The sequence below is a fragment of the Dysidea avara genome, chromosome 4 (genome assembly GCF_963678975.1).
Source record: "Dysidea avara chromosome 4, odDysAvar1.4, whole genome shotgun sequence".
NCBI lineage: Eukaryota > Metazoa > Porifera > Demospongiae > Dictyoceratida > Dysideidae > Dysidea > Dysidea avara.
Window position 1 is genome coordinate 2501616 of NC_089275.1, and position 25645 is coordinate 2527260.

Below are 25645 nucleotides of genomic sequence, written 5' to 3' on the forward strand. Positions count from 1 at the left end.
GTACATCTAGCCCGGGAAAAAAAAATTACGTAATGTTAGACCCATTACAGTAATTTTATTACTTAGGTACCGCGTTACATTTGCAAGTGAGTTATATTACCTGTTTTTGCAGATATTACTTCATTACCACAGAAATAATTATTACGTAATGCGTTACCCCCAACACTATCAACAGACAAGCAAGGGATGGTCATATCCAAAACCTGAACAGGTCATTAGCTTGCCATGTTAAGAAGCACGGAGGATCATGGTATATGAAGCCATATATGTACAATACATTATTTCTATTGGTAATTGGATCATACCAGTGTACTTTTAACACTGAAATATTGGCTGCATTAGAAGTGATTAAAAACAGGATATTTTACCACATTTAGAAAGATCTTCTGATTACACCTGAGATACATTCATGCTATTTAAACAAAAACAAAGATTTTGGATGCACTTCTATGGTTTCTTGAGTAGCTAGAAATGGGCTAGTTTAAAAGTGATTTTGACGTGGCACCATATCTCAAATGATTTAGTATACCTTACTTGACTTCCACAGAAAATTAGGTGCTACGATTTCATCAAAATTTGTTGCTTTGCCGTAGTATAGCCTCATGATCTAGATCTACTTTCAGGTACAGTACTTTGTTAAATTATATTAGCATGTTTTTTTTTGCCTTGGTTAGGGTTTTTGGCCCCATAATCATGACAGATATAATATTTTATGGTTATAACATACCAGACAATCAAAAGTTCACGCTTCAATGAAAAGTCAAAATCACCCCATCCCTGCTATGTGAGCTATCTGATGTTCCAAACTACAAGTTTAGTCCAGTACAAATTTGATAGTAATCACTATGTAAAACAAGTACAACACTACATATGACACAAATTTGCAAAATATTCATGTACCTTACACTTTGTAATATAATATTATTTTAAACTGTCACAATTTACGTATTTGGAAAAATACACAGTCACTTTTAAGGTACTGGCGATCAGGGGTATTCTTGGAGAGGTCATCAATAGTAATAAACTTTGGGTATCCCCAACCCACTTCAGCTCTACTAGCACTGATAACTCTACCGGAGATGCTAGAAGGGACCGTATCATCAAAATTACAAGTCAACACACGGTGGTCACCATCACAGACTTGATTTAGTAACTTGATTTCAAACTGCTCTCTCAACGGCCATGACAGTTCATCATCATGTGGGCCCTTCATGACAAATATGAATGCTGACATATGACTGTCCTTACCTGCTCCACAACCAGATGCATTAATACCAAAACATAACTTGTATCCTCCACTATGAGAGTAGAAAGGCTCGCTAAACCACTCATAAGCATTATTCTTGTAGCTAGAAAACTCCACCATTTTAACAATGACTGGACAAATTTGTGTGCCTGACACAAGCAGTGATGCTGTTGAAGTGATGTGTATCACCCACTTTGCTGATAAGATAAGCCTATCACCTGACCCTGCACTACTAGTCATCAAATGTTGTACCATCGTGTCCAATAAAGACGTGACCCTGTTTTCAGTGGACATCAGCCTGCTCTCTGTAACTTGTAGTTTGTCTTTGGTAGTTGTTAGTTCGTCTTCAGTTTCCACCAATCTTCGTTTAACCATATGCAGGTGGTCTTCCATGTGATCATCATCATGTTTCTTGCGTTTTCTACGTATCATTGTCTCCTCACAACCCACATTGCGATAATCACATTGGACCATCTCAAGAGGACAGTCCTTCTTGTGCGCTTCCATGTCTTCACGAGGGACACCTCTAACTTTACACTTGTTAGGACAACGTAATGGAAACCTGGGGCACTGATCCTTGTGTTGAGAACTAGTAATAAACTGGTGTTCACCAGAATCATGACAATATTGACAGTCAACCTTACGACGCCGACACTCGGTATTGACATGACTGGTATAACTTTCCGAGCTTAGCATCTTCCCACATTCATTGGGACACTTAACTTCCCCAAAACGGCAACTGTTGCTATCTCCAAGGTGACTCTTAACATCATTCAGTTCACCCTGCCACTCACAACCCCTCTCCTTATTAGTACAGAACACATGAAGACTCCTCACTTCTCGATCAATCTGTTTGTTGGAGAAAGTGACAAACTCCACCTCTTTACACATGGGACAAGCACTGTATCCTAACGCTTTGGTCTCGTCCAGACAAGACTTACAGAACACGTGTCCACAGCACTCACTCAGCCTACAATCTCGACTGGGAAGATGACATATTACACATACAACTCGATCTGGTGGGGTGTTCACAAATCGGTACCCGTAACCTCCTTGGGTAGCGTCACTACTGGCTCCCGGTGCTGACGTGTTATTCACTGCCATAGTCAGTCACTGTGGTTGTCCCTAGAAATAAGTTTGGGTGGTAAGGCCTTTCTTCTTCCTGTTTCTCACGTGATTTCTTGTGGAATTCTTAGCGCGGGTTGTCAGGATGCGCGCTCCCTCCGTTCAAGTGTAGCAGTAATGGATAAAGGCAAGATATTGACCATGGAGAGGAACCTCTATAAATTCAACAATCTTGAGGGGAACAAGTCTCCTTGAATGCCTACAACTTCAACGATATCACGTGATTATTGTGGGTATGACGTTGCCATGTTATCCGGACGTTATTGTAAGTATACGACATTTTGGAAGTTCAAAGCAATGGAGAGGTTGAGAAGGAATGGCTAGCAACAGATTGTAAGTTGATATTTGGTTGTGTGTGATATACATTGTACAGTAATTGTTAATTCCTTAAACGACACTGTCGCTAACTGAGGTGGCAAACACTATAGTACGCAGCGCCATGTTCATATGATTTGCTTTATTCTTGCTGTCTCACGTTCTCAGTCCTGCTTCTCTTTGTGTTAACTACTGTATTTAGTTGCTATAGTCACGGAATAAATGTCAATTGCTTCGCGTTTGTCGGCTAGTTAAGTCCACCACGCCCCCCTCCCCTGTCAGCGAACTTCACAACCATGTGTAACATAAGCAGCATTGATTAGTCCTTTGTTCTCCAGAGCAGTTTAGGTGCTACTAGGGGGTTAGGTGGATTATTTAATGTTTGGGTGATGGAGTGTCTTTGTTTTTTAACAAATTTTAATTAGAGCACATTTCATTCTCTCAATTTATCACCTATCTCACTAACAACACGGAGTAGTCTTGTTAACACTGTATTGTCACCATGTGTAGGGTGGATTGTAGGGGTGCTGTGGTACGTCAGCTGTCTTCTGTTTTTACTGCAGTTATCTTTGTGCAATGCAAACTGGTGTGGGGCTTGTAATCTGGTAGTTATTGTTTTGTAGTAGTGCCGGTTATGTAGTATTTTTATTTTAACAAATAAAACCCTAGGAGTTTATTGCTATATTAAACCATCTCTTGTTTGTGGATGTTTAAAGCAAGATTTGTATGGCTTTTTTGGTGTTCTGTTTTCACTCCTGAATTGTGGACTTTAATGGGTGTGTGTAGTACAATGCTGTGCAAGCAGAATTGTATGAATGAGCTTCCTAGAAGTATTGTGACCAGTGGGTGTTCCAGGATGAGGAAATTGTTATATAGAAGGTGTCCATCACTGTACTCTATTTGTATGTGTTGTATATATGGAGGAATTCCTTCTTAAGAAATGAAGAGTATATGGTAAAACAGGAAAATCCTTTTTAATAACAGCACATTGTAATATAATATGCATTTTCCTCACAACGCAGCAAAATGCAGTAAAGATTTCTCACGGTGTGTGTAATAGTTATACCATGGCTGTGAGGGATTTTGCTGATATATACACCTAAAGCCTTAGGGCTGCAGGTGTATATGTCTGCAAAATCCCAAGCAGCCATGGTATAAGTGATATATATCACTTGGGGCGCACTCACCTAATAGGTGAAAGAACTAACGAGAACTCTTCCCATTTGTTTTATACAGTAGCATCTGAAGATCGATCATGGTTTTAATAGCGTGGGCTAATAGCCATCAAAACGTTGTCCATACGTTAAAACGTCATTAATACGTTACTATGCTTCAACATGCAATGTTAGATAACTTGCGATTGTGGGATGGAATTTATATTGTTATCATTTTTGTACTGAGTTAAGCCAACTAACTTCGTTATTGGGACAGTAAGTAAGTTATTATATTAAGTTAAGTACTTAGGACTGTAAGTTACTAACCTATTTCAACGTAGCAGTAGTAGCTTTGCTGTTCCGTGGTCTGTTCAAAGGCTGATATGCGGTGGGTAGAAATATGCATCCACGATCGCCCAAACAATTATTTTGTGCCTTCATTATTCTTTAGTAACAACTAACTAGTCCATCTTAGCAAATGTGCTAAGCTTAGCAACTACTACAAAAATGAGTCCCACAATACAAAGCCCTATGTCGCTCAATATAACGAGTCAAAGCGCATTGATTCTTTAAACTGGCTGTGTATCAAAGTCATTGGCAAACCGTTTTCCCATGATATTGCCCGGGCAATATGCTAGTTAAACACGGAGCGGTACCTTTGAATGCCCACGCTAAAGTGGTGTATATACCTGCATAGTACAGTGTTTATACAATGGATGTATTGTTCATGGTGTGTTGGGAAACTTATTGTGTTTGTATTGGTACACGTCATGGCTGGTTGACTACACATCAACATTCACTGTTAATGGTGATGATGTGTTGTGGTGATAAATATTATATAGTACTGTACTTGATCATCCCTCATGTTTAGAATACTCTGAATATTGGTAATAAAATAATTAATGTGTCACATAATAAAATGTACCACCTGTACAGCATGTGTCTTACCATCATAAAGTCATTGCATGATATGTGTTTGTGCTACTGTCTACTGACACAAAGGTGATAATTGTTTCAAGGTGATAATTGTTTCAGGGTAATTAAAATGTGATTATGATATTTCTCAGTGTGTATTTCACATTTTTGTTAGAGCACAGATTGATTTTGATTTTGAAAATAATCCTCAACATTGACACAGAATGGCCTAAGACACAACATACATAGAGTAGGGAACGTACATGTAATTGAAGAGGGACTAGGTGATCCATAAATAGCTTTTTTTCTCCCAAATTTTATGCAAGATGTAGTGTTCACACGTACAGGATATCCATAGTGTATTCTGTACAATAGAGACACTGAAAGTCCCAACCATGTTACAACATCACATGTGCAGCCTTATCAAGTAGTAACAGTACCTTACCATATTAGGACATGTCTTTAGTGTGGTAAAGGATGCCAGCTGGGGATTGACCAGTAGAGTGTGTGACATCATTACAATGTAATTAGATTACCTTATTACATGATGGTGTAAAAATATTGTTCTGTCGCTTGAACATCTGTGTAGACACGTATGTATGTACCATAAGATGCATGGATGTATGTGGTATCATTCAACGTGTATCATGATATCCACTTTCTGAAAATTACATGACAGCCTATCCATGCACATGCATAATCTACTCATATCGCTCCACATAAACTATAGAAAAGTTTCAGTTTAAAATTCCTAACAACAGTTACATATAAAGAATTGATTCCCCAATAACACAACGTCTTGATATTGAAACAATTACATATTGTGTCATTTCTGTTAGTCATAAAAGAGTTCATTTCTGTTATTTTACCACATTACAGGACGTTGATAAGACTTACTATACTATTACACTAGTACACTACACACAACAGCTGGTGGTATGGACAGAGAGAGGTCCCCTCCATCTTGCTCTCCCACATGTTCACCACTACACAGTGCTGTCAACCCAATGGAGTACATGCAGTCAGTGTTCAGTATGTGTGATAGTGATGGAGATGGGATTATTAGTGTGGAGGAACTGAAGAGTATTGGACTACAGATTGGCTGGGATGGGGTGAGTGTGTGTACGTGCATGCATGTGTATATGTTTGTGCGTGTGCGGGTGTGTGTGTAGTGTGTAACCAACCGTGTGTATGTTGTGCAAAGTGCACACACATGCACACACACACACTCATTAGAGTACAGTAATTTTCCTGGCGATTAACACTGGTTGGTGATAATATGGCTTTGTTATTTGGTTGTCAAGTATGTTTGGAGGTATTCATTGGCTAAATGTAGCACATCATTTTGTAGTGAATGTACTTATGGAAGTACGTTATAAAGAGTATTTAGTGTGAACCGCCGAACGAAACTAGCTGTTTTTGAGAACTTTATCATAAAAACGTATTGAGTAAAATGTGCATGCTTGATGAAAAAATTACATACATTTTAATCCCTTTGGTATACACTGATCATGAAACAAAGCTCTAATGGATTCTCCTGTTCATGGAGAGTAAGAAAATCTTTGTTTTGTGTTTGTACAGGAAAAGGTTCATGAATTATGGGCACTTATGTCTGTGGTAGAAATAACATTTACCGTCATTGTTTCTTTGTTAGAAAGATCTTCTTTGTCCACGTGAAAAAGTACTGGGAAAACACTACCCAGTTCATGGTGAACAGATAGAGCCAAGTCCCATCTTCATACCTTGTTTCAGCCATGAGTTATGATCGATGAAATAAGCACCTGTAATTTATTTACTGTATCGTTGCTGTACAAATTGAATTGATTGCTGTTTCAACTGTCTAACGTTATAACTCCAAGACCATTTATCACAAAAGGCTGAAACTTTGGCTGTCAACTCTTTTTGTTACTATAGATAATAGAGAAGCAGTAAAATGGATTTGAGGAATGTGCTAAAGCAACCAGGGTTTGATCAGTTTGCTCAGCCGGTCACAAATATATTAACCACTGTATAGCATGAGTGTTTACATTCAACATAAAGCTCTTTATTATTGCCCAGATACATGATACATAGTTATGTGTTAGTGTTATATAAGTGATTGCTATCTGTTTACTGGCTTATGATTAATTAGCCTCCTTCGGCTGGTATCCTAGGAACCTGCTCAAGGCTTCATACCATAACAGACTTGTATGTTGTGATGGCTTACTAATCCAGTTATAGTAGGGTGGTGCATCTCTACATACCTGGTGGTATGGTTTTAACTAATAATTTTGCTGTGATGTTTATCAGTGTCCATATTACTAACTGGATCTTCTGCTGGTGGCTCCTTGAGTATACTGCAAGTTGTCCAGGATCATTGGTCTGGAAATTTTCTGTACCACAGTGTTTCAATACTAATACTACTCTACAGTCAGGGGGGTAGGTCATGATACGTGCATGACGTATGTACGCGTAATGAATGTGCAAGTACTAAAAATATTTCACGTGAGCTGAATAGTCTGTCTCTGTAAAAAAAGTAGAGGAAAAGGCACAATGGGGCGTGATACATATTTCGATTCTACTCAGTTTGCTGTTTACAATGCTGTTGTTATGGAGTAATTAGAATTACAGTGATGACAATGTGTGGTGGTCATGACTTTCACATCAACAGTAGCAGTGATCATCAGACAATCGTTGTTGTGTGATTTATTACTTTCAACAGATAGTATGATTATGTTTAATAAAAATATTTTTGTTAGCGCTTCGTAGTGTGCGTGGTCTTGTCCTACCCCCTCTCCCCCCCCCTGCTCTACAATAACTTTCTGTTGTACAGTAGCGTTCTTGTGGGTCACCTGTAGCTAATAAGTGATTTACAAAATTCAAGTATCATTGAATGGTGATATGCTGTAACTGTTTAATTACGGTATACTAATGTTGGTAGTCTAGGCCTAGGGTTGTCAATATAGAATTGACACCATTTCTATAGCTTTACATATATACATACAGTGCTATGTGTAGTGAATTGTTTTCATCAATTTACCAATTATCATTCATCAATTTTGAACAACGTAATGTAAGAGAGAAGAGAGTATGCAACTACCATATACCATATCAAAAATGTGTGTGCATTACAGGTTGAATTTGTCACCTTTGCAATTGACTTCATCCTGTTTGCAGTAGAGTTCATCGCCTTTGCAGTAGAATTCGTCCCGTTTGCAATTGAATTCATCAGTTTTGCAATTGATTTTGTCGCTTTTGCATATACATTGACTGCAAGAAACCAGCCGCTCATCACAAGGTGAATCATTTTTGCCATCGAGAATACCTTGAGACACTAGAGAGTAATTGAAGCTGGTTATGCGTGAAGCCATTAGCTGTCTGCCAAGTTAATTAGCTTGTTCGCAAGTGACCACACCCATTGCCAATGGCACGACTGTTGAAGAATCATGAATTATTTACAACAGTTGTACTCAACAAGATCACGGAGCAGCTGCTACATCTTGTTTTCATGTTTACTGCAGCTGCCTATCTTGTTATGGATGAATTCTTGTGCAAATGTGATGAATTCTAATGCAAAACCAATGAAATCAATTGCAAACAGGACGAATTCTACTGCATAGGCGACGAACTCCACTGCAAACAGGACGAAGTCAATTGCAAACGCGACGAATTCAGTTGCAAAAATCTGTACTAAAATCATAGATGTGTTGACAACTACCAATTATCACTTTAAACACTAAGGTGCCTGTGTGTATACCACTTGTTAATAGACTAATTTAGCACCTTCTTTAACAAGCAAAGTGCTGCTGGCTCATTGTTGACAAGGTGTAGTGGTAGTCTCTCCCATTATACCTTCACCCGTTATGTTATTTATACTAGACAGATGCAAACAGCATCGTGGGGCGAGCCTGAACATATTTAATGGGAGTATGCATAGCAGCAATAGTGGTCATATACAAATCTGATAACACAACGTAAAACATAAGCAAGCAAACAAAATTATTATGTAGATAAATCAATGTTATTGTTGTGTGACTGATTCATTATTTTACATACTAATTCTGCCTTCTCTGCTGCAAGATTGTGTCCCTTTGCCGAGCATATCTTGTTCTGGAGTATTCTCTGTTTCTCCTTTGTCTTTCTTCAGCTTCTTCTGGTGTTTCTCGGTCCCTTCTCAATCTGTACAGCTGTCTCCTTCTTCTGAGCCGTTCTTCTGCATTCATTTAGCCAACCTTAGGTGATTTTCATATTCACGCGCTGATACACGTGTTTCATACGCTGTAATCTACGTCGTATATTTCTCCGTGACATGGTCGATGAGACGAACATGTATGGAAGTGCTGTAATCTACTTCGTATATTTCTCCGTGACATGGTCGATGAGACAAACATATATGGAAGTGCTGTAATGTACGTCGTATATTTCTCCGTGACATGGCCAATGAGACGAACATATATGGAAGTGCTGTAATCTACGTCGTATATTTCTCTGTGACATGGTCGATGAGACGAACATATATGGAAGTGCTGTAATCTACGTCGTATATTTCTCCGTGGCATGGTCGATGAGACGAACATATATGGAAGTGCTGTAATTTACGTCGTATATTTCTCCGTGACATGGTCGATGAGACAAACATATATGGAAGTGCTGTAATCTACATCGTATATTTCTCCGTGGCATGGTTGATGAGATGAACATATATGGAAGTGCTGTGATTTACGCCGTTTATTTCACGGTAAGTCCGTTTATTTCAGGGTCTCTTTCTGATTTCTTCTGTAGTTTTTTGGGCATGGTCGCTGAGACGAAAGTTACGTGGGCGACTCGCTAGTGTGGGGCTCGCTCAGGCTCGCCCCAATTACAAGTAAACGAAATAAATTTGTTGATTAAATATGTTTGTTACCTCCAGCAAATGGATGACTTGGTACAAGCCATGGACCCTGATGGTACTGGCACTGTGTCGTTTGACTCTTTCCACAAGGGAGTGGCATCCTTTCTGTTGGGTATGTACCTGGGAAACCTCATTGCTGTGAACTATTATTTCTTTATTAGGTAATACATCTGGTGATGATGATGAAGACAAGGACATGCCTGATACTAACAACACCAATGGTTTCCATGACGATTGTAATTCAAATGCTAGTGGAGATGAGGTAAGAGGGATCATGTTGTTTAGTGTATGTCTCCCAGTAATTATTAACTGCTGTCTGAAGACATACTATAAAGTGCAAAATGTTGACAGTGTAAAATTGCTTTAAAAATGTACCACTATCAATCTTGTTGGAAGTGTAATGATCATCATTTGCTAAATTGTGACTTATTTGGCTAACCTGTTGAATACGAAGAATCTGAACTCACTGAATTTGTATATGATGCAACTCTTACTTCTTATGTGGTACAACTTTTGAGGATAAAACATTAACAATTGGAAGCACAATTTGCCAACATTTTTCCACCGCCAACATTTTGCTCTATGTGGTACAGCATAGTTTTCTTATATGTGTACAGTATGAATAATACATGATTAATGTTAAGTTTCTAACACCCTACTATGTAGCCTTGTATAGCCCATGGCCAGAGCAATCAGTAAGGCCAATCTCTGACTGTTTTAGAGCTTGAAATAGATAGGGTTTAGATGCTCAGTCTTATATATAACAATCAGGTGCTGTATTACAGTTCTCTGCATGAATAAATAGGAAGATTGTAATGCCTGGTTAAATGCATAGACACTTATTTACTATCTAACTGGTATAGCCCAAGATTTGCATGTATCTGTTTCTCTATGACAGGGATACACTATTCATTGTTTATTTCAATTACAGGTCAGTTCGGCTGGAGATACGGACAGTGCCTTCTCCACAGAAGCTGAGGTGTACCCTTTAGCCAGTTCCCCTTCACCGCAGCCAGTTGTTAACTGTTACCATGAATATGTTGCCAATGGTGAAGGTGTTAGTGGTCATGAAGAAGAGGTGGACTTTAATAACAAGAGTACCAGTGGTCCGCCATTTGCCAGTCCAACAAATTCTAAAAGGTTTGTGTATACAGAAACTCTTTTTGATTTCTTTTGTGTTTATTTCTTACAATTCACTGATGGACTAGCTTAGCAGTCTGATTGCTACAACATCTTTGAAATTTTTTTTGAAGCGATTAGCAATTTAACTTATGTCACTTTTCGTGGTCCATCTTTTGTAAGATTCTCTGTTTGCTGTTTAAGAGGTATTGCTTTTGTGTCTTCTAGTGGGAAGAAAGACTCACTATCGAAGAGTATCAGTTTTACTCTGGGTTCCACCTCATCCCCCAGACTCAGGTATGCTATCCCATATATGGTATACAGGATTAGAACACTACTGGTTAATAGGCATAGTCCTCGACTGGCCAAACATAATAATGCTGTAGTGTTGGAGTCACTGAATGGATCAGTGGAAGAGTCCTTACAACAACTGACAGCTCAAGTGAGTGGTGTGGTGTGGCTAGTGTGTATGTGACCTTGGTTGCCAGAATTTTGATTTTAGGCATATCATAAATAATGAAAGCTTGGTGAATTCACCTGTAGAAAATATAAAGTACAGTGTAACTAAATGACAATTAAGTTTGGTGAATTCCGCTTGATTCGTCAAACCCTAGCCTCATCAAACTTCCGTTGTTTATGATAACAAGAATTGTTATTGGTTTTTCTAACAGAATTACAGTAAAATATACATTACTGGCTGTAGTAATTCAAAAGTACTCTGATTAAATAGAATGAGGTGATCAGCCTAAGTGTTAAATGATAACAATTAATTCTCATATCTACATGAGCCAGCGAAGGAGCATGAAACTCGGTTCCATCACAATCCAAATTACGTCCCGTTTTTTTGAATAAATTGCTACGAGTGTCGTGCACAATTAGTATACGGCGTCTATTAATGAGATTTTACTTCCCTTATATGGAAACTAATTGCTAATGAATTTGGATTTTGATGGCACCCAGTAGGCTATGTAAGTTTCATGCTCCTTCGCCGCCTTCGGCGACTCATAAGCTCCTGACGTAATATATACATGTAGTATATGCAACTTCTTCAATGGTCATAAATTTTACAGCTGCTTGGGGTGTCTGTGAACATGTCTTCCTCAGGATGTTCTCTTTTACAGGGAAGCCAGTGATCCTTTAAAAATTTTTGTTTACCCGTACCCTCGTTTCAATCTGAAATTGAAAACGACTGTTCTATTAGGGTATTTTGAGTACAAGTGTATGTTCTATTAGAGCATTTCAACAGAACTCTGTATTTATTTATTACTTATTAAGGCTTTACAACATAAGTGCTGAAGGTCTATACGACATGTGTATGGGCTTCAGTTATATGAACAATTCACTTACACGTATCTGAACACTTTTACCTTTGCCTGAGACACATTAAGGTTCGGATAACTGAGGGTTCACTGTACATAAAATTTGCTCACTCTATTTATACCATACAGATTTTCAACCCTTTTTAAATTAGTCAAGTTATAGAATACAGATATTCTATTCGAATACTGAGATATGACCTGTTTTGTGATGGAGTGTAGTTTGTACAGTACCCTCATGCCCTGTATTCACAATCCCCGTCACATACAGACTATACTACATAATGTACACTCTGCCACTAATAGCTGATCAGTGTGTCATCAGAGAGGGATCAGGCTTGTGAGGAGAAGGAGGTTACAGCAGCTCGTAGTAACCAACTAAAGGAGGACAATAAGAGATTGATGCACAGGTCAGTGACCCTTATCCCTTTTACACCTCTATGTGAACACCTTTATGTTCTTTTGTTTTGTATGTGTCCTTTGAAAAAAAAAAACATCCTTAGATAAGGAGTACAAGTAATGTTGATTTAGAGATGTCTTATATGTATTTTTGCATAGTTAAAATATAAACATACAGCTATAGCAAAGTGTAGGAGCCAGTACTGCAGTGCACACCCTAATAACCATCAATTAATCAAATCTACCACCAGACAGCACAGCTCGTACAATTATGACATGTTCTCAAAATGATTTCATGGTCTGGAGTTCTTTGTTACTAATGTTGTGTCAAATAATGAATAGAGAGAGAACCATCATTGTTAAATTTGATGAAACAGGTACAATAGATTAATCCTTGGTCTCGTGTGACCACAATCAGATCACACTAAAGGAAAATCTGTGGGAACGGCAAAGAGTGTAATTGTATACAAATTTGAAACATGCTATTTAGAAAAAAAAAACAAAAACAAACAAACAAAAACAAACAAACAAAAACAAACAAAAAAACGGTTAGTTTGGGCTGTCAGTTGTCCACTCAGCAGTTGTTATATCCAGGGGTTCTACTCTGCCAGCTAACTGTATGCAGTTACCTCACGATATTGTGTTGTAGGGTGTTGTCGTTTGAGGAGAAGCTGAAGGACACTGCTACCAGTTATGAGGACAATCTACAAGTTGCAGAGAAGAAGCATACAGATGCCATAGTATGTTTTGTGTAGTGTACATACATCATGACTGTGTGTTGTGTTGTGTATTGTGAGTAAAGTTTCTAATGTTGCTCTAGTTGATTTAATGGGTACGTGGTCTTAATTGGAGAAGCAAACGCTCAACTGCTGATACTATGGCTAGAACGAATGTATAAATACACCCTTGCCCGAGTTGCTCAGTTTTAGGATGTAAAAAGCTTACCACCATATACTGTGTGTGACCAGACCTGCAATAACAGGACACGTGGGCACATAAAATTTTGTAAACGTAAATTAATGTCATCATGCTACAGGTGTATGGTGATGAAATATTTAACACTTGTTACAAAATTACATAATACAAGTTACAGAATTCAAAAGTTCTATTCCAGTACTGAGAGACATATGTGCAGTTGTCTGATGGGGTGTAGTTCAGCACTTATAAGCTCCTGTGTCAGCTTATACCTTGTTTTCACAAGTTCAGTCACATGTCATATCACTTTCAGCTCACTTATGTGTTTAGTTATTACAAACTGTGTTATGACATATTCTGCCCCACCCACTCTACAGGTAAAACTATCCAATGAGTATGAGTTAAAGTTAGATGATCTGAAGAGCAGGTGGGTGTGGCTGGTGTATAATGTGATCATGTGATGCTGTACCACACTTGTTAGGTTGAGTACTACACAGTTAGAGGTAAAGTCACTACAATCCAGTAATTATAATATGACGGAACAACTGGAGTCATTAGATAAGGTGTGTAGTATACACTATGTGTAGTTTAGTGTAGTCTGTGTGTGTACGTACGTATATGTGTGTGGTTTGTGTAATGGTGTAGGTGTTTGTATGTACGTATGTACGGTGGGTCATACAAGTTATTTACTGAGTGACAGCTTCAACACTATTATCACGTACCTTATAATTTTCTTAGATATCTAAAGAGGCTTAGTTCATTAATGAGGTTATTAAGGTGGAAACCTGTTGTGTGGGTTACCAACTAGTAGCTCATGTTTGTTCAGGAAGAAATTGGCAAAGCAAATGATGAAATCTGTAGGCTTACTGCTAGCTTACTTTGTGGTACAAGACAAGTAGGTGCCATTTGCATTACAATATGGATGGGGACACAATGCTGCCACAGGTAAAGTTAAAAGCTGTATGTATAGCTCATTCCTCTTGCCCTTTCCTCATCTATTTTGCTCAGAAATCATCTAAACCATGTTGACAATGTTCTATGCAATTTAGAGACAATTAGCAAATTAATAAAATATAAACAAGTTGATGTTGTGCTACTTCTAAAAACCAGGCGCCATGCAGCTAGCTAACTCATCTGGAATAACCATAGACAGTATATACTACTATGAATTAACCAACTATGTATTACTACTTTACAATGGGTTGTGCAATAATATAATTAGCTATTTCTCGTATTTCGTAATTCATGAAATATTCGTAATTCGTTCAATTACGTTGCTATGCACTGCTAAGGAAGCGTTTGTTAAATAAACCGCTTTTACCAACATATTACGCACAAAACTATGTTCTAAACTGTTTTATAGTGTGACTAACGTGTTTTTTCCCACAAATTCTCTCGACAAAGCCTCAAGGCTGCTCTTCATTTTCGTTCGCATACGTAAGGGATACGCCCCTTTTCAACTCGAAGCGATAGGCTATTCCTGGCAGTGTACGAGGCCTGCACCATTGTTTTTCAGTTGCTAAATGCCTGAAAACCTCAAGGGGAAGGTAGTCTGAGGAAAGTCACCACACCCGTATTTCAGTCCGCCGAAAAGAAACCACCTCAGAGCAAAGTTCACCTGTGCAGAAGTTTAATACAGACTTCATTTCACTTTTACTTCTTACGTAAAAGCTGCTTTTATCGTTATTAAACGATTTTGCTCACGTGGGTGCGTACGGACAAACATAGGTAGATAGGTAGATAGGTAGATAGATAGATAGGTACACACACACACTTTTACGAAAACAATTTCAGTAAACCAGGCGCACGCCCACAGCCGGCCTTCAGCCGGCTGTGGGCGTGCGCCTGGTTTAAAAATGAAGTCCTACCGAGATTTGAACCTGGATCTTTGGATTCAAAGTCCACTGTGCTAACCATTACACTATAGGACTACTGTTGTATGGCCATAGAAATTTTACTGTAAAAATATCTTGTGTTTAACTCTGCATTACAAAAACATTCAGACATTATATTGGTCTATTTGGTCAAGTAAGGGGTTTCGGTGATTGGTCTATTTGAAATAATGGTGATTATAGCAATAAAATGTATCGTTTTTACAATTTGTGGTTCAAAGAATTTGTCAAGTTTATACCACATGTAGCAGTGAAAGGGAGCTTCTCTCTTTACTGCAGCAACTCTGATTTTTAGGTCTTTTGTTAGCTAAACTTCTCTTATAGTTCAGTGTTTTAGTGCATTCATAAATTGTAGTAAAAATCAGTCTTATTCCAAATTGTACAGCATGTTGTAGAGAAGTTTATGTACGTATACATGTGTACATTACGCAATACATGTACATTGTACTGTACACTGTACTGTACTGTACTGTACTGTACTGTACTGTACTGTACTGTACTGTACTGTATGTATTTGATAAAGCACTACCGCGAGTGCTATACAGGAAATATAGCACAACAAGAGTGGGCTATATTTCATCTCGAGACCACTCTTTGAGTGCTATATTTCCTGTATAGCACGAGCGAAGGCATAGCTTTATCTGGTATAGAGAACTGTCAACTTTAGGTACACACAAGACACATGAAACAATTAGAAACTCACGGAGTAGTGTTATCATCAGTAGAATAGGCATTACACCTGTGTTGCACTGTGCTGCGCCTTCATTAGTTGTTTTGTGAACCTAATCCGTCTTCTCAACTACTAAAAGTTTTCGATTGTGGTACTTTAATAAGCATATTCCTGTGATATTCCTAGAACTCATCCGTTTATGTGAACAAAATGTAGTAAGAACGTTCATTGCTGCTGACCACAAGCAACCATCATTGAAATCTTCAAGTGTGTCTATAAATTAAATCCAGTGGATTTGCTCTTACTGATTAGGTTGACTGGTCAGCCAGCGCAGTCAGGCTATCAGCCTACACTGGCTTGGTTGATTGGTTGTACTGGCCTGATTACTCACTCAAAGTAGGCTATCAGCCTGCAAAATAGAACTGGCAGTTCTATAACTACCTGATATAGAACTGTGGTCTATTAAAGTGTTCTATAACTGCCCAATATAGAACACTTGTGCTTGTATGGCGAACATAAAACACTTTTTTGCTTTGATCCTCCCACACAAAGTTCTTTATGTTATAGTTAAAGCATTTATGCAATGTATTTGTAACTGTAGAATGAACTGGTAGGATTAGTTTGGCTGATTTTAATGATTTACATTGTGTTGTTTTCGTAACATTCCTTAAATAAGGTCCCCGCGTAACTGTACTATATTTTCCCAAGTGTGCTGTTTTTGTCCAATTAGCTGCATAACTGTTCTGTATGACTCATACAGTACAGTTATGCTGCTAATTAGTACTGTATGGACAATGCGATACGCGGCATCGTTTTGATCCTCCCACGCAAAGTACAATATATAGTATTAGCAGGTCTGTGAGGACTTGTAATTCATTAGTGTAGAGCAGTTAGTGTACATGTACTTCACATTCATGTTGTATGTTTGTACTCACAGCAAAAGTTAGACCTAGAGGATCAGCTGGCAGAGAAGGAGTTACAATGTACACAACAACACAAGGAGACACAGAGATTGACTGAAATGTTACGACGAAACAATGAAGCTTGGGCCGATGAGAAAGAAGCCTTAAATCAAGTGAGAGCCACAACTGTAGTGCAAGTAGATAACTAATAGTGTTATGTACTTTAGTTAACCTCTTAAGGGATATAGAACTGTTTGGCTTGGCTAGAGATATGGTAGATGTTGTATATAGATATGGTTCCTGGTCCATTAGATTAGTACTATTGTACATAAAATGGCATTGACATCAAAACACTAACTCTTGCCTCATTTTGTTTCTAAACATTCTCTACTTTGTAACAGATTATTCAAGGTACAGACATTGTTGTTAAGCCACTACTGAAGTAGTTAATGCATACTGAAGTTTTATGCAATAAAAATCTATACAATTATTATTTGCACTACAGTGGCTATAATTTCACTAAAAACTATTTCAAATCTTATAATGCAGTGGTAGGTAATTTGGCAAAGAATGCTTGTCAATTTGTGGTCAGCACTGTATGTTATAGTTAAAGCGCCGCCGCGCGTTCACCTCGTGCTGTATTAGCCTCTCGACATGCCCTCTCGTGTTGTATTTTTTGTACACACAAGTATAGGTGGTGCTTTAAGTGCTATATTGTACTTCCTGGTCGTCTGGCTTGGAGCAACTTTCTCTAGTACTCAAACTGCTCTGATTTTTGGTGATCAGGATATCAGTAAGTGTTTATGTAACCTATTTCTAGTCGTAGAACGAACTAATAGGATTAGTTTGGCTAAGTTTAGCGATGTACAATGTCACGCACATGATCAATCATGTTGTCTTAGTGGAATCTCTTCGTGATCAGATGATCAGTAAGTATTTATACAATCTATTTCTAGCCGTAGAACGAACTAGTAGGATTAGTTTGGCTGGTTTTGGCGATTTACAGTGTGTTGTTTATGTAACATTCCTTAAATAAACTCTCCGCATAACTGTACTGTATTTTCCCAATTAGCTGCATAACTGTTCTGTATGACTCATACAGTACAGTTATGCAGCTAATTAGTACTGTATGGACAATACGACATGCAACATTGCTTTGATCCTCCCACACAAAGTACAATATATTACATGGAGGAATTAGGAGGGCTGCTGGTTTTAAAGGGTATATATACTGTGCACTGTAACTCCCTGACATGCTGTCCAGTATACAGTATGAAATGTATAAATTTACCACCATCACTACTATACTATAGGAATTATCAGAGCAACTCAATAAGGTACAACTACTACAATTTGAATGTGATGAAGCACAGTGCAAACGTGTATCCATGTCAACGTTGGACATTGGTGGGGAAATCACCTCACTAAATAAGGTAACAACTTAACCGAGGGGGTTTGTGTGGTTTACATCTCATGAACTTCACCATTTTAGGAAATAGATCGGTTGAAGGAAGAGAATGCTGATCTGAGGGCTCAGTTTCTTCAACATGGCAAGAGCCTCATCACACAGGGACCTGTGAGTCAATATGTTGCTTTATTTGGAGTGGTATTTATACTTTGTACACTGGAACTTGTAAATGTGGACAGTTGAGGACACCTACATAATCCAGACACTTAGTTAAGGTCCCAAAGTATACCTTAGTACATAAACTGACCTGGAAAATCAGGACACCTTGATAATCAGGACACCTTGATAATCAGGACACCTTGATAATCAGGACACTGGGAGCATTGGGAAATAGTGCAATGGGTGATATCCACAATGATTTTTTTTTACAAATTGTTTACATCAACAAAAAATAGGCATGTTAGTGTGGGGACTTTGTACAGAAAGATATTGTGTGAGGAACAGTAGCATGTATTTATAGGGGTAAAGGTGAGGCATATAGAATATATTGCAATATAAATGTGAATATTTGTGTATGCATATTTCAAGAATTTCATCCTGCTTTCCTTGTGTTTTGCATTGTCACAATACTTCTGTTACTTCTTTCTTTTATTATTTCCTGGTTCCATGTGTAAAAACTACAACATTATTCACTTACATGTACATTCCAAAATCTATGCACTTGTACCACCATTTTGTCAACTATGATATCACATTTTGTCATTGTATGTATCGTCAATTAGACATGCTTCAAGATCTCTATTGTTCAATGGGACCTTGCCAAAAATTATTTTCTTTTTACAAGATTGGTCATGGAGTAAAGATTTGGTCATTCCTTGTTTATATATAGACCAGGTTATAACAAGTGATTGTGGGTTCTAGTTTTTCTCAAATTTTATCACTATGCAATGAGATTATCAATACCTCAAGTGTGTATAGGTGAAGTGATCTTTAAAACCAGCACAATATCACTTTTACACTATGTAGATCAATCTGTGATTTTGCTGCAGCCAGCATCACATGCACAGCTAAAATTCATAGGGTTTCAGGTTTAGTCCATTCAAATATTATGTGATTTTTTTCACTTCAGTCAATTGCATCAGAACTAGAAAGTGCTTCTAAGGATAAGGTGAGGATGAGATTAGCTACGTACTGTGTGTTTGTGTATTTACTTGAATAGTGCCAGTGTGATGAAGGGATAGTTAGGCACAAGTACCCTACAACATAGTCAATAAAGTTCATCATGACCACATGTGCTATTACTACAGGTAATGGCGGCACTCAGAGATTGTGAAGACACCAATCAAAGACTAAAGTTATACATTGAAGGGTTACTAGTAACTATTCTGGATAGACATCCTGAACTATTGGAGAGGAAGTGATGTCATGACCAGCCCCATCCAAGCCCTGTTTTTGCAACAAATCCTCGCTTATCTTTTTTATTCAATTGCCATACAGGTAGCCTAATGGAATTTTTAACATATTGTATTGTTTAAATAAAAATAAGGTGTTTATGACAGCATTCCTAAATTATTGTTTATTTTCAGTACAATAATTGTAATTATATGTAATTATCTGTATTTGTTGTAATTTGTATTTGTAACCATGGTAACTGTTGTACTGTGTCATTAACATTCTGTACAAAATATTATAAAATCTTATTTGCCAAATTTAATACGAAGTGGACAAAACATACCTGCATCATGAAAAACTTTACACTTTACCATAAACAGTATGTAGCTACTTATAGCAACAATCCTATTATATAGTTTATTAGATACAGGCAAGAAGGTGTAGCCTGTCAATAAGGCCACCTGTCTAAACCAGCTAACTTGAAAGTTGTGTTATTTGTGTATGGAGTGTCCTGCGTAATGTAGCCACTTTGTCAGAATACCAACCGTACAGTTGGGTAGGAAACTTTCTTGCAGATTGACAGTATCCGTTGCCCATTAAAAATTTGCAGGTTAATCAAAATGGCATTGTTTACTACTATAATTGCCCTGAAAAAGGGAAAAAATTGGATGGTGGCGTTCTGTGAAAAAATTCTTCCTCGGAAAAAAACCTTGCTCAACCTCACAAATTTTGCCCTTGAAATATTTAGGCTATACAGTATAGAGCTGTACATCAAGTAATACGTGCTATAAAGGGAAACTTGTTAGCAACGTATATAGCTAAAAAATAAAAGTTTCATGGATTTGCAAACAATTCCTAAATGTATTAGACTATATGGAGGTCTAGGATAACATTTTTGCTGTCAAGCCCCAAAACCTCAAAATCTGAAAATTTTATCCCTTGAAATAATTATTTAGGCTATAGCTTTTTTTACAGTAATACAATTATCATATTTTCCACTGCCAATTCCAATTATAACTTATTTTGGTGTTTCTTGTCTGACCTTTAGAAAGTACGGAATTCCGGAATCACAAGACTGTAATAACATACTATAATGAAATTAGGATAAGAACCAATTTTACCAAAAATAAAAGCCTAATGACACAAATGTCATTTAAATTATTATCATCATCAAAACTGATAAGAGTTAAGTGAGGAAGCTTGAACATAGATCTAGTGGTTGATGTGATCAGAGAAAGTCTAAGTGTCATTTTAATGAACAATGTTGTATTTTGTTCCCTTGCATCTGGTATATCACATAGATATATACCTCAACTGAACTGGATCACAAACTTCGAAAAATGGCACAATATCTACTGGATACTGCCTTAAGGGGACATGCTACTAGTTCCTATGGCTTCACATGCAAAATGATTCTGTGAATGCTAACCTGTGAGAAGGCTTAAAGCCTGTCAATACAGGGAGTCAGAAACATGTACCTGAAATGTGAAGAATGCAGAAAAAATCCCAGACCCAGTGGTGACTTGATCCCCCACAACATGCAGTCTAGGCATGCACCAGAGGAGCCACACATGCGTGGTTTTCATTGATCTCAGCACTCTTTCCACTCCCTTTTCTATCAGATGTGCTTGTGGTACTTAAAAAATCATCATCTCCAGTTAGAAGTACTGATATTAACACTCGGTTTTAGTGTTTTAGACCAAAAGTATGGAATTCTACCAATTTTTTAGTTATGTGTTTCTTAAACTTTGTCCTCTTCTACCGAAGTATATTTGTAACAAAAATATGGAAGAAATGTTTTGAAATATTTGTTCAAATGAGTTATTGAATTCTCTAAAATTAATTTTTTAATGAAAAACAGTAATCTCCTTTTTAAAGCCATAGTAGTCACAACCAAAGATCTGTTTCCATACTTTTAAAGATAGTAACCACTACAAGAATTTTTGGGGAGTTTCACAATTAGCTGTAGAGGAAGAATCAATTTCAGTGTAAAATTACAGTGGTTTGTAACAGGAGCTTATAAGTGCCTTCAACTCCTGTTTGTATACACATCATAATTTGTACGTGCTTCTGAGGATTTCACTCAGATTTGCACTAAACAGAAATTCAATATCTCAACTAAGGCATGTGTTATTTATAAGGTGGGGAACAGTATTATATATATATCTATGTTGGGTTTACAACTTCATATATACCACTTTGACACTTCAGATCAAAGGAAATCACAGGGTTATATATCACATATTTCCCTGACCACAGGGCAATATCTAGATATTGCCCTGTGGTTAGGGCAATATCATGATATAGCCCTGACCACAACTGCCTTTGATGCTGAGGCAGCTACAAAGCATCAGTTCCCTTTGATTATTTATATAGAGATGCTTAAAGTTTGCATTTTGGGTTTGAATTAGAGCTGCTTAAAGTTTTGCATTGTGGGTTTGAATTAAACATGTTGATTTAGTCAGGGGCATTGTTGTGAAGTAAAAAGAATGAGTGAGTCAGCATTGCATAGTTCAGTTACTAAGCATCACCAAATAATCATTTTTGTAATGTGGATCGTTTTTCAACAGAGTACATTTCAACTGTACGAAAAGATGCCTCAAACATTCACAACCTATATGTCTAAGTGTTTATTTTAGCACCTTAGGTAACTTTATTCATCCACAAAGTGATTATTTGGTTTAAAATGGTATCACTACAACCAGTGAAACCCACAATCATTTCTTTTTTGTGCCCACAATTTAAACCCACAATCGATTTTTGCAAACCTCTGTATAAAAGTAATGTGGTGAATGCAGGTTTGTCTTCCTTCACCTATTAGGTGAGCATGCCAGAGTGGTATATATTACTATATTACTTATACCATGGCCACTCTGGATTTGCCTGATATATATGCCCGCGCCCTTGGGCCTGCGGCCCTCGGGCCTGGGCATATATATCAGGCAAATCCCTCTTGGCCATGGTATAACTATTAAATAACACATAATTTTATTCACGGAAGCCATAGGACATAGTTGCTTGCCCCCAGAACTTTACAATGTTTGCAGCAGTTTTATGATAGCAAAGAAGAAAAACATGCATTTATTGACTTGAGCATTAGCTGAGCTGGTGTGTTATATTATTGATAATAATACAAGAATAATTATATGTGATCAGGTCTGCTGCAAATAGGGTATGTAGGCACAAACTACATAACAGATCATCATGAGCCACGGTAGTGGTTCATAATAGAGATCACCTATATGTTTTCTGCCAAAATCCTAATAGAAAACATACCTAAACACTAGTTACACTACCTTAGTAAGCTCCCTCAACCACAAAAGAAGCCTTAGAATTTGGAAGAAGTATAGGTCCACTGGAAAATATGAAGTCAAATGGAACCAATTTAAGTATTTTTTAAAATTACTGAAATATGCCATTTTGTTCATCGTCTTCTTATTATTAATTTTTTTCCCACTGGGCTAGAACAAAATGTGAGTATTTTTGGGATAAAAACTACATAACTTAATTTCCTATATCAAACAGTATGGTAGTACTGCTTAAGTAGGGGTCCCCCGAAAATGATGCGAACGCCTAAACTACCGCATTTAAAAATCATGCTAGAGACATCTTACGCCACGAAACTCACCTTTATGGAATAATATTAGTCCATCTAACTCGATCTAACATGAAGTACAGCATTAAAAACAAGAAAACAATTACTGGTGACCGGATATAGAATTTAAAAAAAAATCTCCAAAACTTGAAAGTTTGTCTCACCCACTCACTGACCACAGCCGCAAGCTTAGAGCCGAAACAAAGCAGCGCATGGTCACTATTTTACACCACAACAACAAACATACCAGTGGGATGTGCCTTTTGGGGTTCTGACGAGTTTGCGCCCTGTGTGCATTGTCTTTCCTTTTATATATCTTCGATCAGGTTAGTTGTCTTCTGCTTCAAGCATCAAAACCATACCAAGGCATTAATTTTCTATATCAACACTTCTCTGTAGGCACTACAAAATTATTTCAGAAAGCACTTATGTTGCTGAAAGAGCGGGGCACAAGTGTTGCACGTGAATCAGTGATGCTGCTGAGTTGTCACTTCGACTTTTGCCAATGCCTGGACTGCAATCGACGAAGAGATTTGTTACTTAATAGATGGACTGATACTTGTTCCTCTGAACACACTGACTCAGCCACCCAGTGCCGGACAGCGAGACTGTCGGCAGCAAGTGATTGGATAGTACTTGAGTAGAAATCATTGTATTACTTCATCCTGTTAGTTGAAACTAAGCTCCAGACAACTGAAAGGGCCTGTTCGTTCGAATAACTTCTGGCCCATGTGAATAGAACGCGGACCATCGTATACTGAGACAGGTCATAGATCTGAGCGCCACTGCTACTACGATCAAAGGTAAGCTATGCACGCTACTATGGGCCTATGTACTTCCAATTTTGGCACCGCCACAGTTCATACTTTAATAAGCTGCTGTACAGGGACTTAACAGCTAGCTCACAAGTTACACTGCTACAACAAAAGCTAAAGAAACTAGTATTTTTTATTAATTTTAACAATGAAGTATAGATCTATGCAATAAAAAGTAGTGAAACAAGAGATGAATGATGGTATAGCTCAATGGGAAAGTCCCTACTTTGACACATTAGCTATAATTTTGCTCAATGCCAAAGTAGGGACTTTCCCATCGAGCTATGCTGTAATACCATCATTCATCTCTTGTTTCACTACTTTTTATTGCATAGATCCCTACTTCATTTTTAAATTAACAATTTTTAAAAAATACTGTATGTCTTTCTTTGTGTCCATGACCTATTTTTAAATGCGTATTACAATGATAACACCCATTCTCAAGCAAATTTGCTTCTTGTAGTTTCACTTTTCCACTGACCTAATGTTGTTGTGTATCACTGTGTACTTGACTTACTGTGATCACATCCACAGCATGCTGTACACTGCCTATAGTTGGATATGTCAAAGCTGTATTATATAGTTAACAATACACTGGTGTTTGCTAACTCTGACTGACTACTTTACAGCTACTGTACATGATGAATGACTTAGATATAGCTACATGTTTAGTACTGTGTAAATCAAGCACCACCAACACCTCTTATTATCGATTTATAAAAAGTAAACAAACTATAATTTAAAAAATTAAGACATGGGAATAGAGATCGCTAAGGGTTAATCCATGGGGAATTGCCTGCAGGGGTGGTTCTGTTTTTTGTTAACAAAGCGACACTTTGTGGAATGACACTACATTGAAGAAGGTGGCATTATCAAGAGTGAATGTGGTAGTCCTTAATTAAAATTATTCACACAAAGTGATGAAATGAAAGTGGCAAAGTGTGATATCTACAGTAACACAAGTTGAATAACCAATTTTGTGACCAGCACAAGTACGTACATTTACAGTTTTTAATTATTAGAGCCAATTAGCTATTATGGAACAATATTCATAGGATATGCTGAACATGAACTATACAATACATCACTCTGTTGGCTCTAAAATTAGTACACATGGCTGTGCTTGCAGCCGGCTGTGTTGTGTTAATTTTCAAAACACTATTATATTAGGTGAATGTGTGTGTGTGTGTGTGTGTGTGTGTGTGTGTGTGTGTGTAGTGTGTGTGTGTGTGTGTGTGTGTGTATGTGCACATGTGTAGCTTATGCAAAAAGTAAAGAAACAAGAGTCAAACAAGCCAGTATGTTAAACACACAGAGGTCTCTATTTGGACTCAATGGATATGGTAGAAACTAAGGAAAAAACAGTAGTTTCTCCATAAATCAGGGGTAGATAAGTACTGAGAATGCTTCTGTATAAATGTTTATTTGAGTCCAAATAGAGATCTCTGTGTGTTTATAGTTTTGTGATACTACATGCAAAGAGATTATGTAACAATAATAATTATCTTTACAATACCTAGTCAGGTCACACATTTGCAATGTCAGCTAGATATAAAAAGAAGTAATAAATGACCTTGTCCATGTAAAGGTGCATGCA

The 25645-nt window shown here is 37.5% G+C and overlaps 2 protein-coding genes across 3 annotated transcripts; one reads left to right on the forward strand and one right to left on the reverse strand.

Annotated features, from left to right (window-relative positions):
* Window positions 1-813: 813 nt before the first annotated feature.
* Window positions 814-2599, reverse strand: LOC136252610 (TNF receptor-associated factor 4-like). Its single transcript, XM_066045108.1, has one exon. The coding sequence runs from the start codon at window positions 2348-2350 to the stop codon at window positions 935-937; it is 1416 nt and encodes a 471-aa protein (XP_065901180.1). The 5' UTR covers window positions 2351-2599; the 3' UTR covers window positions 814-934.
* On the forward strand, window positions 2445-19960 carry LOC136252609 (rab11 family-interacting protein 3-like). 2 transcript variants are annotated; one of them, XM_066045106.1, is made up of 16 exons: window positions 2445-2704; window positions 5635-5867; window positions 9644-9737; window positions 9787-9887; window positions 10557-10765; window positions 10973-11041; window positions 11093-11186; window positions 12367-12470; window positions 13109-13199; window positions 13752-13801; window positions 13856-13937; window positions 16874-17011; window positions 18152-18271; window positions 18331-18414; window positions 19376-19414; window positions 19554-19960. In XM_066045106.1, exons 2-16 carry the CDS (start codon window positions 5694-5696, stop codon window positions 19665-19667), a joined length of 1563 nt encoding a protein of 520 aa, XP_065901178.1. In that variant the 5' UTR covers window positions 2445-2704; window positions 5635-5693; the 3' UTR covers window positions 19668-19960. The 2 variants fall into 2 exon arrangements, with proteins under 2 accessions (XP_065901178.1, XP_065901179.1); XM_066045107.1 differs by lacking the exons at window positions 2445-2704; window positions 5635-5867 and adding exons at window positions 7559-9472; window positions 9517-9598.
* The last annotated feature ends 5685 nt before the right edge of the window (window positions 19961-25645 follow it).